The sequence below is a fragment of the Sturnira hondurensis genome, unplaced genomic scaffold (genome assembly GCF_014824575.4).
Source record: "Sturnira hondurensis isolate 20B ecotype Veracruz unplaced genomic scaffold, ASM1482457v3 Scaffold0022566, whole genome shotgun sequence".
In the NCBI taxonomy this organism is placed as follows: domain Eukaryota; kingdom Metazoa; phylum Chordata; class Mammalia; order Chiroptera; family Phyllostomidae; genus Sturnira; species Sturnira hondurensis.
Window position 1 is genome coordinate 10,431,388 of NW_028095197.1, and position 12,766 is coordinate 10,444,153.

The 12,766-nt window shown below is 51.1% G+C and overlaps 1 protein-coding gene across 2 annotated transcripts in view; it reads left to right on the forward strand.

Moving 5' to 3' along the window:
• Positions 1-12,766, forward strand: part of GALNT12 (polypeptide N-acetylgalactosaminyltransferase 12) — a 32,723-nt gene that overhangs the window by 14,262 nt on the left and 5,695 nt on the right. For both annotated transcript variants that reach the window (XM_037035819.1, XM_037035820.1), the window contains exons 3-7: positions 410-599; positions 2,118-2,303; positions 6,449-6,566; positions 7,890-8,066; positions 11,170-11,301. In XM_037035819.1, coding sequence (XP_036891714.1) covers positions 410-599; positions 2,118-2,303; positions 6,449-6,566; positions 7,890-8,066; positions 11,170-11,301 — 803 coding nt within the window. The remainder of the gene's footprint in view (positions 1-409; positions 600-2,117; positions 2,304-6,448; positions 6,567-7,889; positions 8,067-11,169; positions 11,302-12,766) is intronic.

Genomic DNA, 12,766 nt, shown 5'->3' on the forward strand with positions numbered 1-12,766 from the left:
ATTCCATGTAAATTAAAAATCTGTAGCATATGGTATCATTAATTAACAAAAGTTTATGTTAACACAACTTTTCAGAGAGATGGTGGTTGGGTGGTTCCTGTGCTTTTTATTTTTGAGTGTTCACAAGTCAATGTATAATGTATTCTGGGGGCTCATGCCTCTATATATTCAGATATATCCACATACCATATCACACATGTCAAACATGCCATGGTTTTGGAATTCCTCCACCCCAGCCCCCGGGCCTGCGAGGCACTGCCAGCCTTGGCTCTCATGGAAGCCAGCATGTCCCAGGTGGCAGAGCGAAGGAGGCTTGTGTCTATTTGGCCTTCTTTTGGGGACAGGGAGGCCCTGGAAGGACCTGCCTGGGGATATGTGGGGGTGACTCTCGTCCTGCTTGCCTCCCCAGAGCACCTGAAGGAACGCCTAGCCAACGAGCTGTCGAGGCTGCCCAAGGTGCGCCTGATCCGCGCCAACAAGAGAGAGGGCCTGGTGCGAGCCCGGCTGCTGGGGGCTTCCATGGCCAAGGGCGACGTGCTGACCTTCCTGGACTGCCACTGCGAGTGCCACGAGGGCTGGCTGGAGCCGCTGCTGCAGAGGTGCGCGAGCTGTCCGTGGGGGGCGGGGCCTGCACATTGCGTAACCGCGATTCGGAGTCCTCTCCTCCCGTGCTGGCTCCCGGCTTTCTCTCCTTGTAAAAATTAGGCTACCCATGCTCCACCCAGCTCATTATAAGTCACACATTCTCGGGGTCTTTGCCAGAGGCCACACAGCACCTTCGAACCTGCCAGGCTGGTCTGCTGTTGTCCCTCTCACCCCTTTTAATAATGTCCTTTATTTATCCAAAGACCTGGGCGTTGGCAGAGACTGAAGGCAACTTCCCCAATTTAGTGAGCTCATGGTTTTGATTCTCTGGCTCACGTAATCTGTCCTGAACAGTGCAATTTCTTGTAAAACTGTAATTCTTACCTCAGGGTCATATTCATCGTAACTCCTTAACTTTCTGGTGTTATGCTGAAAACACGTGCAGCTCGAGTTTGGCTGATCTCTGTTTCTTCACACCATTTGTGTGTGTGTGTGTGTATGTGTGTGTGTGTGACTCCTGTGATTTTTTAGGGTCAAATTCTAGATGAAAGCCCCTAAAATGTAACCCAGAGAAATCTAGTGTTCACCCATGGTCCAGTCTCAGATCATCTTTCCTGGTGTGCTGTCTGTCAGATGCCAGAAAATAGTCGAGAAGCGGCCGATGGATGGCTGGGCTTGTGGTAACCACTGTGGGGGGACCAGCGAAAGCACGCACACTGGCTGGTGCCTGCCATGGAAAACCATAGTGTCGCCGTCTGGGTGAGATAGTTCACCATGACAAAGATTAAAGGGAAAGAATAGCAATAGTTCCAGGTTCTCTGCCAGACATCCCACATGTATTCTCTGGGAGTCTTCATTTTAACCCTGTGGGAATATACAGGGTGGGGCAAAAGCAGGTTTGCAGTTTATTTTGCATTGCTATTTATTAAGTATTGCATTATTGTCCCTGCCAACAACCTGCTTTTGCCTGAGCCTGCTCCAGTGGTACCCAGGAGGCAACTGGCCCTGAGAGGTGAGGTGACTCAGCTAAGGTCACATGGCAAATGAGGGGCAGGAGTAGAATTTATACTTTCACTGACCTGACCCTCTGGTCTGGGGATATCTCTGCACAGGGAGATAATTATTTCTTGACTTTTTGTGGTTCGTTGTGATTGAATGAAGGAACCTGCTGCGATCCTGAGAAGTCGAAAATCTGCTTTCTGTTTTAAAAGTTACCTTTGATTTTTCATGTGTCTTGACTTCTGTAGAGGTAGGCACGTTGAGTCAGAATATCCATAGGTCCAATCAGAAAATCAGAGCTGTGAGGCGTTTTATATGAAGGTTGGGATCCTTGCTCCCCCCTGACCCCCAGGAGTCCCCCAAGGTGCTCACCTGCCTGACAGGGCCGCAGACCTGGAACGGAGAAGCAGGTCTTCCCCATGCAGGTGTTCCTCCCTCCTAGTGGAAGGGCAAGGAAAGTTCACCCCCAAATTTCCACAGTGTCCTCCTGCGCCCATCCACATGGAGAGACGGGGTGTCCTGGGTGTTTGCAGGATCCACGAAGAGGAGTCGGCGGTGGTGTGCCCGGTGATCGATGTGATCGACTGGAACACCTTCGAGTACATGGGGAACCCTGGGGAGCCCCAGATCGGCGGTTTCGACTGGAGGCTGGTGTTCACGTGGCACGTGGTCCCCCAGAGAGAGCGGGTGCGGATGCGGTCCCCCGTCGATGTCATCAGGTCAGGAGCAATTCTTTGTCATTCTGCTCATTAATGCACCATCGGTTGATTCTTGGAGCGAGCCTCTTTGTATCTGGCTAACATGTCGGTGAAGGCCATCGGCAGGGACATGCTGCCGTGCCCCCACCTTCCTCCTGAGTATTTGTTTATTATTTTTATTAAAAATCTTCTCTATATACACGGATTTTATATTGGTGTTGTGTGTATTTAACAAATCATGGTAAAATATGCATAGCCCAAAGATTACCATTTTAACCATTTTTAAGAATACAGTTTAGTGGTACCAAGCACATCCACAATATCGAGCGGCCACTGCCTCTGGGTGTTTCTGGAGCTTTTTCATCCTCCCATACAGAGACCCTCTGCCCTGTGAGCAGTGACTGCCCACCCTTCCCTTCTCCAGACCCTCTAAACTTCTCTTCTACTTTCTGTTCTTGTGAATTTCCCTGTTCAGATACCTTGTATATGTGCAGTCACCCAGTATTTGTTGTTTTTTTAGATGGGGGGGGCGGAGAGAGATCAANTTTTGCATTGCTATTTATTAAGTATTGCATTATTGTCCCTGCCAACAACCTGCTTTTGCCCGAGCCTGCTCCAGTGGTACCCAGGAGGCAACTGGCCCTGAGAGGTGAGGTGACTCAGCTAAGGTCACATGGCAAATGAGGGGCAGGAGTAGAATTTATACTTTCACTGACCTGACCCTCTGGTCTGGGGATATCTCTGCACAGGGAGATAATTATTTCTTGACTTTTTGTGGTTCGTTGTGATTGAATGAAGGAACCTGCTGCGATCCTGAGAAGTCGAAAATCTGCTTTCTGTTTTAAAAGTTACCTTTGATTTTTCATGTGTCTTGACTTCTATAGAGGGAGGCACGTTGAGTCAGAATATCCATAGGTCCAATCAGAATATCAGAGCTGTGAGGCGTTTTATATGAAGGTTGGGATCCTTGCTCCCCTCTTACCCCCAGAAGTCCCCCAAGGTGCTCACCTGTCTGACACGGCCGCAGACCTGGAACAGAGAAGCAGGTCTTCCCCATGCAGGTATTCCTCCCTCCTAGTGGAAGGATGAGGAAAGTTCACCCCCAAATTTCCACAGTGTCCTCCTGCGCCCATCCACACGGAGAGACAGGGTGTCCTGGGTGTTTGCAGGATCCACGAAGAGGAGTCGGCGGTGGTGTGCCCGGTGATCGATGTGATCGACTGGAACACCTTCGAGTACATGGGGAACCCTGGGGAGCCCCAGATCGGCGGTTTCGACTGGAGGCTGGTGTTCACGTGGCACGTGGTCCCCCAGAGAGAGCGGGTGCGGATGCGGTCCCCCATCGATGTCATCAGGTCAGGAGCAATTCTTTGTCATTCTGCTCATTAATTCACCATCGGTTGATTCTTGGAGCGAGCCTCTTTGTATCTGGCTAACATGTCGGTGAAGGCCATCGGCAGGGACATGCTGCCGTGCCCCCACCTTCCTCCGGAGTATTTGTTTATTATTTTTATTAAAAATCTTCTCTATATACATGGATTTTATATTGGTGTTTGTGTGTATTTAAAAAATTATGGTCAAATATGCATAGCCCAAAGATTACCATTTTAACCACTTTTAAGAATACAGTTTAGTGGTACCAAGCACATCCACAATATCGAGTGGCCACTGCCTCTGGGTGTTTCTGGAGCTTTTTCATCCTCCCATACAGAGACCCTCTGCCCTGTGAGCAGTGACTGCCCACCCTTCCCTTCTCCAGACCCTCGTAACTTCTCTTCTACTTTCTGTTCTTGTGAATTTCCCTGTTCAGATACCTTGTATACGTGCAGTCACCCAGTATTTGTTGTTTTTTTAGATGGGGGAGCGGAGAGAGATCAATTTGTTATTCTGCTTATTTATGCATTCATTGGTTGATTCTTGTATGTGCTCTGACTGGGGATTGAACCTGTGACCTCGGTGGATTGGGACGATGCTCTAACCAACTTAGTTACCCAACCAGGGCCCAGCTTCATTCTTTTTTATAGCTAGAGGGTATTCCATTGTCTATACATCCACAGTTTTTGTTTATTCATTCATCTGTCGGTTGTTTCCTCCGTTTGGTTATCATAAATAATGCTGTTGTGGACATGGCGTACTATTATTTCTTTTGAGTCCCTACTTTCAGTTCTTTGGGGTACATACCTAGGGGGGAATTGCTGGGTTCATAGTAGGTCCATGTTTAACATTTTGAGGACATATCGTCGGGCACCTTTTGAACTGGTGAGGTGAGTGGACCTTGGGGTGGAGGGGCCAGCTTTGGCCGGTGGGCGAGCCTGGGTCTGAGTGGGGTGGCTCGAGGGAGGCTAGCGCTCATCCTTGAGGTATTGAAGGAATAGTTCGGCTTGTTCTTCCCCTTCCAAGTTCAGGACCAGTTGAGAGACAGAGGTTAAGAGTCAGGCAGATGGAGGTCGGAGTTTAGCTCCATTGCTGGTGTTTTGAGCCAGAAACCGTCTGTGCACCCACATTTGGCATTTGGGCTTTTGAATCCTTCCGCTTGAGTTCTGACCTTGCGATGACCCACTGATGCCTGAAGTGAAGTGAGTATGGAGATGGTATTGAGAGGTGGGGCTGGAGAGGTCAGTGGGGTCGAGTCACGTCCAGCCTTGAAGGCCACAGAAAGGATGTAGACTCCACCCCGAGAGGGTAGAAGCTATGAAGGGACTTTCGCTGGAAGTGACCTTTGCCTGTTAAATTCTTTAAAGATTGTGCTGGGTGCCATGTGGTGAGGGGCCTGGAGGGAGCAGGGCTGCAGGCAGGGGCATCATTAGGAGGCGCCGCGGTCTTGCAGGGCAGGAGGAGATGGTGCAGGAGAAGGTGGAGGGAAGCGGTGGACTCAGATGTTGTGGCCGGAGAAGTGGGAGAGACTGAATGGGAGTGCGGCAGGGAGGGATCAAAGGTGACTCCCAGGCTTCTGGGGGATCCCTTAGGGAGCATCTTGCCTAACCGCTCATTGTACAGGTTTGGAAACTGAGGCACAGAGTAAGAAGGGTCTTATTCAGGGTCACATATCCAGCCTGTGATGCTGACATGAACTCTTGTTGCCTGCCCCGCCCCCACCCCACACACATGCTTAGGGACGTTGTGGCCAGCTACCCCTGCCCCCGTAATACCCTGGGCCTCAGTTTCCTCACCTGTGCAGTAGGTACGAGCACATTCACCCTAGACTTTGAGGATGAACACGTGTGAAAGGGTTTTGTAGTCTAGAACCTTCCCTTCCACAGGGAATCTGGCTGTCCGTTCCCCAGCTGGCCTAGAGTTTGGAGCGCAGGGAAAGTCAGTACTTTGTCAAGGCCTGGATGTGCGGCTGGAGGATCAAAAACTTAAACTTGGGTTCTTCGTAGTAATAGTTCCCGTTTCTGAGTTTATTCTTTCCATCTGTTCGTCTGCGGTGTGCTTACAGCTTTCTGCTGTGGTGGGATGGAAGCCTTGGGCCATTTCTGAGGTCAGTGTTATCTTCCAGAGGAACCTGGGAGAGAGAAAATGGGGCCAGCCGAGGACACAGGCCAAAGCTGGCGTCCGGATCCTGCAGGGGGCAGTGCTGGAGCTGGAGAGGAGCAGGCCCTCCGGGAGCCCTTAGAGGGTGGTGCCTGGTACTGTCTTCTACTCACCAGCTTCTCGGGGGCCTCTGGGAGTGCCGGCACTGTGACTGGGTGCCCCAGGTCGCCACCACCTGGTACCTGCCATTCTGTGAGGGAATGTGGTCTTGTCTCCTGGTCCTCTGTGCTTCTAAAAGTACAGGGTTTCTCTGTCTCATGCCCTGGCTTCTGATGGCATCTTCTTGGAGAACCACTCCATTTCTTTTCTTGGCTAATTCCCCTTTGTTGTTCCGCATACCCTGCCTCTTCCAGGAAACTGAGCTCCCTACCTCCGGCCGCCCCCCATGACCTCTTCTGTGTTCACATAGGCTCAGGGCGACTTAGTGAACACATTTGTCCTACACCCAATTCTGTCCCTGCCTGTTGAGCTGCCTGTGCCCCCAGGCCTTGCTCAGTGCTGGGCGGAGTGTGAGCTCCGGGCACTCTTTAGAGATGGATGACTGGACTGAAGGCCATGTGGTGGGCGGGGAGTTCAGCTGACTGGCAGTTTCCTGCCGCTTGCGCTGCAGTGTGGGTCTCCTACGCTTCCAGGTCTCCAACAATGGCTGGCGGGCTGTTTGCTGTGAGTAAGAAATATTTTGAATATCTGGGGTCTTATGACACAGGAATGGAAGTTTGGGGCGGAGAAAACCTCGAATTCTCCTTCAGGGTAAGTATTCCAGCTTTCTCTTTGGACTCGTTCTTAACCTGTTTCTCTTTCTCTGTCTCTCTCTCTCTGTCTCTCTCTCTCTCTGAAGGATGGGATTGTATGAGAGCCAGCTTCCTGGGGGAAAAGCTACCAAGCTTTTTCCTCTGTGCTATCAACTTATCCAGCAATGCTGAAAAAATGGCAATGGCATACGAATCCTGTGACCATGCTTGCCTGCTTGTTTGAACTTTTAAAAATATCCACTTTTAAATAGACTTGGGGTAGGAAAAGGCTTCGCAAGTCACCCAGTTCTTTCCTCTCACTACAGCGGGGAGGGACTGAGGCCCAGGGAGGGGGAGTGACTTCGCTCAAGGAGTGGGTATCAGAGACTAGACTGGAAGTGAGGTCCCTACCTGCTGATCCCATCTTTTGGAGACTTGTTTCGTAGGACTATTTATGAAGTGGCCTCTTTATTTAGTGTACTGACTTCCAAACTTTGACCCACATAGAATTGTTGGGGAAACTTGTTTAAAAGGCTGATTTGCGGGCACTATCCCCAGAAAGTCAGACTCAGTGGGCTTACAGTAGGGACCAGGAATCTGCGGTCTGTGACAAGCCCACCCAGCAATCCCACTGGATATGACTCATGGATCATGCCCCCCTTTAAGAAGTTTTGAGCATGTCCATGAGGTTTCCGGTTAACCAAACCTTGCATTTTAAGTATTAGAACCTTAGGTCAATGTTAGTGCTTTTCAATAGAAAATTTAAAACTTGAATAATATTTGATATGGTTTCTTGTTTAAAAAGCATTATTTAATAATTAAGAATTTGGCCTTTTGCCCCAGCATGAAGTGGCCTGGATGCCTCAGGCTGCTGAGTTTCAGAGTGTGCTCTTAATGGTCTTTCTGCCTTCTCCCCAGGTGTCAGGCCGCTCTGCCTGCCTCTAGAAGCTCTTCCTTTCTCCCTTCCAAACTTCTCTTCCTACTTGCTGCTTTCCTATCTTCTGTGGCTAGGACATCAGGTAATCAGCCTGTATTTTACTCACTGAGTAGCTGGGTTCCCAGCGAGGTCAGCTACGGGTACAGCCAGGAGTCAAGCGCGTGAGCTTTAGTGCATGGACTTGGGGTCTTGGTTCCAGGGCTCGTTTGCCTTCGGGACTGCCTTCTTCCTCTGACTGCTTTCTGTGTTCCAAGTGTGCTGGGGGAGCGGCCTGCTGTCCCATGGCGGGGAGGGCTTGGCAGTGGTCGTCATGATGTCTGTGTCCAGCCACCTGGCTGTGGGCACTCGGGGCCAGCGCCTCATTCCCTGCCCACCCACACGGCCTCTTCTCTGCTCTGTGTGCAGATCTGGCAGTGCGGTGGGACCCTGGAGATACACCCGTGTTCTCACGTTGGCCACGTTTTCCCCAAGCAAGCGCCCTACTCCCGCAGAAAGGCTCTGGCCAACAGTGTCCGTGCAGCTGAGGTGTGGATGGATGGGTACAAAGAGCTGTACTACCACCGCAACCCCCATGCCCGCCTGGTGAGTCCCTGGGCCCCTGCACCCGGTCCGGCCTCCTCCGAACAGGAGGAGCTGACTCTGGCCTTGGCGTCGTGACAGACTTGGTTCCAGAAACAGAAAATGAGTTGGGTGCGCTTGATACAGTATGGGAAAACGTTATTCCTTTATTTATAATTTGCAGTTGATTCTTATTATCTGCTGTAGCTCTGTTCTATATAGTCACCGCAAACACTGAATTTGGGAGTCCTGACCCTCTGCTCTTAGGAGAAATAAAGTCAGGGTTAGGTTCCCAGAAGCCTCTGGCAGGTTGACATTTTTCTCAGCCAGTCAATATGTAATCCCTGTGTTATGGGTTTCTGTTTAAAGACACCTTATTTACCATATGTTGTTGGTTCACTACATTGGGGTCACGGCCATCAGTGCTGTCACTCATGCCTGGAAAAGGCTGATCAAACACATTCTCTCTCCATCGGGCACGTCACAGCCTTCTCGATCTGAGGCCGCGCTTCCGCACTCCGCAGGGGGCCACTCCACACAGTGGAGTCCCCGTCATGAAGCACAAAAATCTGAAATATGTAGCACTGAACAGACCACATTCAGAAGGGCACTTGTTTACAGCATGCGAGCGGCACATTGGGTGACTCAGATTTTTTGCCACCCTGTGCCGTCCTCACAACGCAGAAAACATGGGAACATCCCGAGTGTGGATCTGAGGGTTATGACCACACTTTTTTCTTATTTTTTAAAAAGATTTTGTGTATTTATTTTTAGAGAGAGGGGAAGGGAGGGAGAAAGAGAGGAAGAGAAACATCAATGTGTGGTTGCCTCTCACGCATTCCCCACTTGGGGACCTGGCCTGCCACCCAGGCATGTGCCCTGACTGGGAATGGAACCAGCAACTCTCTGATTCACAGGCCAGCATTCAGTCCACTGAGCCACACCAGCCAGGGCCAATTACAAACAGATTTTAACAAATAGGTCCACTGCCCCTGCATGGGCCAGCTCTGCATGCCCCAGGACACGGGCCCCCAACCCTGTGTTCTCGTAGCTAAGAGGGCTGCTCGGCAAGACAAGGTCTGCTCCAGGATTTCCTGGCCACTTGATGAAAACCTCTTCTGGTTCCTAATAGCAGCCCTTCCTTCAGGCCAGCTCTGAAATTTTCATTTTAGAGATGAGAAAGCTGACGTGAGCAGGACTGGGCCTGGGGTGTGCACACTCCAGGGGACCCCCCATGCTCTGCAGAGCCCTGGGCACCTTCCCCCTGACCTCCCTCCTATCTCTCTGCTTCTGAGTGCCAGAGGCATCGCTTCCTCTGCCTGCCTCCAGGCTGCGGGGTGGAAACATCCCCTCTTCCCGGTCACCCCATCTGGGACCCCCAGCTCCCTCTTCCTGAGAACTCCCAAAGAACAAGGTGTGAGAGGGGCACTGCATACACCTTTTGTCCGAGTGCCCGGTGGCCTTGAAATGGACATTGGGTTGCAGATGAGGGTACAATAACTCTCATAAAAAATGAACTGGAAGGGCAAATAAAGCACTTCTCAGATAAGGTCAAGTTCAAGGAGGTCATCATCACCAAGCCCTTATTATATGAAATGTTAAAGGGACTTATCTAAGAAAAAGAAGATAAAAAAGATGAACAGTGAAAGGACAGCAAAGTCACAGTTACTAACAACCACACCTAAAACAAAAGCAAATCAAGAGGACAGCAAACCAAGAGGATCAGGAGTGGAGCCACAGAAATGGAGATCACATGGAGGGTTAGCAACAGGGGAGTGGGAGGAGGAGAAGGGGGGAGAAGGTACAGAAAATAAGTAGCATAGATGGTAGGTAGAAAATAGACAGGGGGAGGGCAAGAATGGTATGGGAAATGTAGTAGCTAAAGAACTTGTGACACATGGACATGAACTAAAGGGGGGAATGGTGGGGAGGGAGTGTGCAGGGGGGATGGGAATGAAGGGGGGAAATAGGACAACTGTAATGGCACAATCAATAAAATATATTTTAAAATGAGCTGGAAAATAAGCAGAAATGTCAAACTCTAGTCAAATGTATCATTACCGTTTGGTTAAGTGTTTACCTTAGCAAACTTTATCAGTGTGATGTCACAGTGCGGGACGGCAGTGTCCGCACTCAGCACCGCTCGCGTGGCTGCTAAACAGGTGCTTCCTTTGTTTAGCCANGGGGAGAAGGTACAGAAAATAAGTAGCATAGATGGTAGGTAGAAAATAGACAGGGGGAGGGCAAGAATGGTATGGGAAATGTAGTAGCTAAAGAACTTGTGACACATGGACATGAACTAAAGGGGGGAATGGTGGGGAGGGAGTGTGCAGGGGGGAGGGGAATGAAGGGGGGGAAATGGGACAACTGTAGGGGCATAATCAATAAAATATATTAAAAATGAGCTGGAAAAATAAGCAGAAATGTCAAACTAGTCAAATGTATCATTACCGTTTGGTTAAGTGTTTACCTTAGCAAATGTTATCAGTGTGACGTCACAGTGCGGGACGGCAGTGTCCTCACTCAGCACCGCTCGCGTGGCTGCTAAACAGGTGCTTCCTTTGTTTAGCCGTTGGGAGGTTTTGAACCCACGCTCTGCCCAGAGCCCCGAACGTCCACTCGTCTCTGTTGCAGTGTTTTGCCCTCACCGTTGTCAGTGTACATTTAGACTTCAGGATGTGGAGCACGTCAGGTTTTCATGCACCGTCATGTCTAGAACTTGCCTGTGTTTGAAAGCGAGTGTCAGACATCAGTAGTAAATCAGAGTGTCGTTGTACATATGTGCCGCTGACATTTGCGGGTCTATGGTCATGCGTGCATCCATGGTGCGCAGGCCCCAGCATCTGGACCCTCATCCCATCAGCGGGCGCCCCGTGCCCTTCCCTCGTGCACCTGCTTGCACCGCCCTGCGTGAGAGCACCTGGGAATGTAACGTGGGACGGTCTCACCCGCCAGAGTGCTGCCACTGTGTCTGAGGCTGTCGTCTGCACTCCGGGTTCTGCCCGGGGCTTGGCACACATTCGTGCTCAATAAAAGCTTATTGCAGGAATGAACAACAGTGGGGAGAGGGGCCTCAATAAGAAGTACCACGACCTGCAGGGGCCTCACTGTTTTGTTGTTTTGTCAGGAGCCCTTTGGGGATGTGACAGAGAGGAAGCAGCTCCGTGCCAAGCTTCAGTGTAAGGACTTCAAGTGGTTCTTGGACACCGTGTACCCAGAACTGCACGTGCCTGAAGACAGGCCTGGCTTCTTTGGGATGGTGAGTAAGGCGGGCCCACGGTGGGCAGGGAGTCCCTGGCCCCTGGGTCTGGTCAGTAAACCCTGGGCAAGAAAGACACCTCGGTGGGGACCACAGGTGCCCCCAATCCCAAACTCCCCCCCTTTTCATCTACTGTTCTTTCTTCTCCCTGCCAGCGTTTGGGGCTCAGGTCCAGAGAGTCAGCCCTGGGAGCCGTCTTGAAATAGGCGTGTGTAAACTAGGACATGGGTGTTTCCGTGTCCTGGTTTTCACTGCCGCCTTATAACTTTACCTCAAATCTCAGTGGCTGGACGAGTTCGTTTGCAGCTCAGGGATCCCCAAAGCCAGCAGTGAGGAAAGGAGAGTTACTTCTGTTATTTCAAAAACCTTAAAGGAATGCTTTTGGAATGAGGCCAGCTCCTGGCCATCGTCCGAAATTGCACCAAGTTGGCAGGGGCGGCCTCCTGCGTCGTGTTTGCTGGAAGTGCTGGCGTTTCTGGGAAGTCTTTGGTTTCCCACCAAGCAGGAGGGTAATGCACTAAATTCAGCGTCACTGTGAAAGTGTTCAAAGGTACAGAAACCCAGCGGTGTAATGAACCCTGCCCCCGAGGTTCTAGAATCATCAAGCTTTGGCTTCTCTTGCTTTGCCTCTCCTCTGCTCCACCCTCCCCCGTGTTCCTTTTTTCAAGCAAACCCCGGGCACGGTGTCATTTTACTCCTATATCCTTCAGCACATGTCACAGTGAGATTTGGACATCCTCCCACGGAACCACAGGCCATTTGTCACTCCTGGTCAAATGAACGATGACTTCTTGGTGTCATTTACTATCTAGCCCCTATTCAGAGTCCCCAGATTTTCACATTGTTCTCGGGTTATCCGGTGCGTTCCCTGGGGGTCCCAACAAGGTCTGCACGGTGCCGCCTGTCCCCCCCTCTCCTCCGTCTCACTAATCGAAGGCAGTTTTTTCCCTCCTTTGCTCCCCTCTTTGCCACCACATTCATTGCCCCAGAGTGCCTCACTCTTGGGACTATCTGACTGTTTCTTTGTGATGACTTGTAATTCGTGCCTCTCCACCCCCGCATTCTTGACGGTGGAAGTGAGGTCTAAAGGTTCGATGGGAGTTGGCCTAGCCTTTTTGGCCAGGACGCTTCACGCGTGCGCTTTGCCTTTACGTCGTGTCGTAAAGGAGGCACGAAATGCCTGGTCCTCCCGCCTTTGGTGACGAGATCGGTCAGTGGGTTCAGGGAGGGCCCCCGGGACATCCCCAGGTTCCTTCACAAAGCAAAGGGAGCTCAGGGACTCGGAGGGCTGGGCGCCATGAGCTAGTGCGTGGTGGCTTCGTTCTTCCTGTACAGCTGAGCCTTGTCATCAGAGCCAGGCTGGCGGAGCGTGGACGGGGCAGGGCAGCAGTTGGGTTCGGGGGGACTATTGAGGGCACTCCGAACGCACCAGGAAGCAACGTGAGTTTCCCCCTGAGGCTTTGGA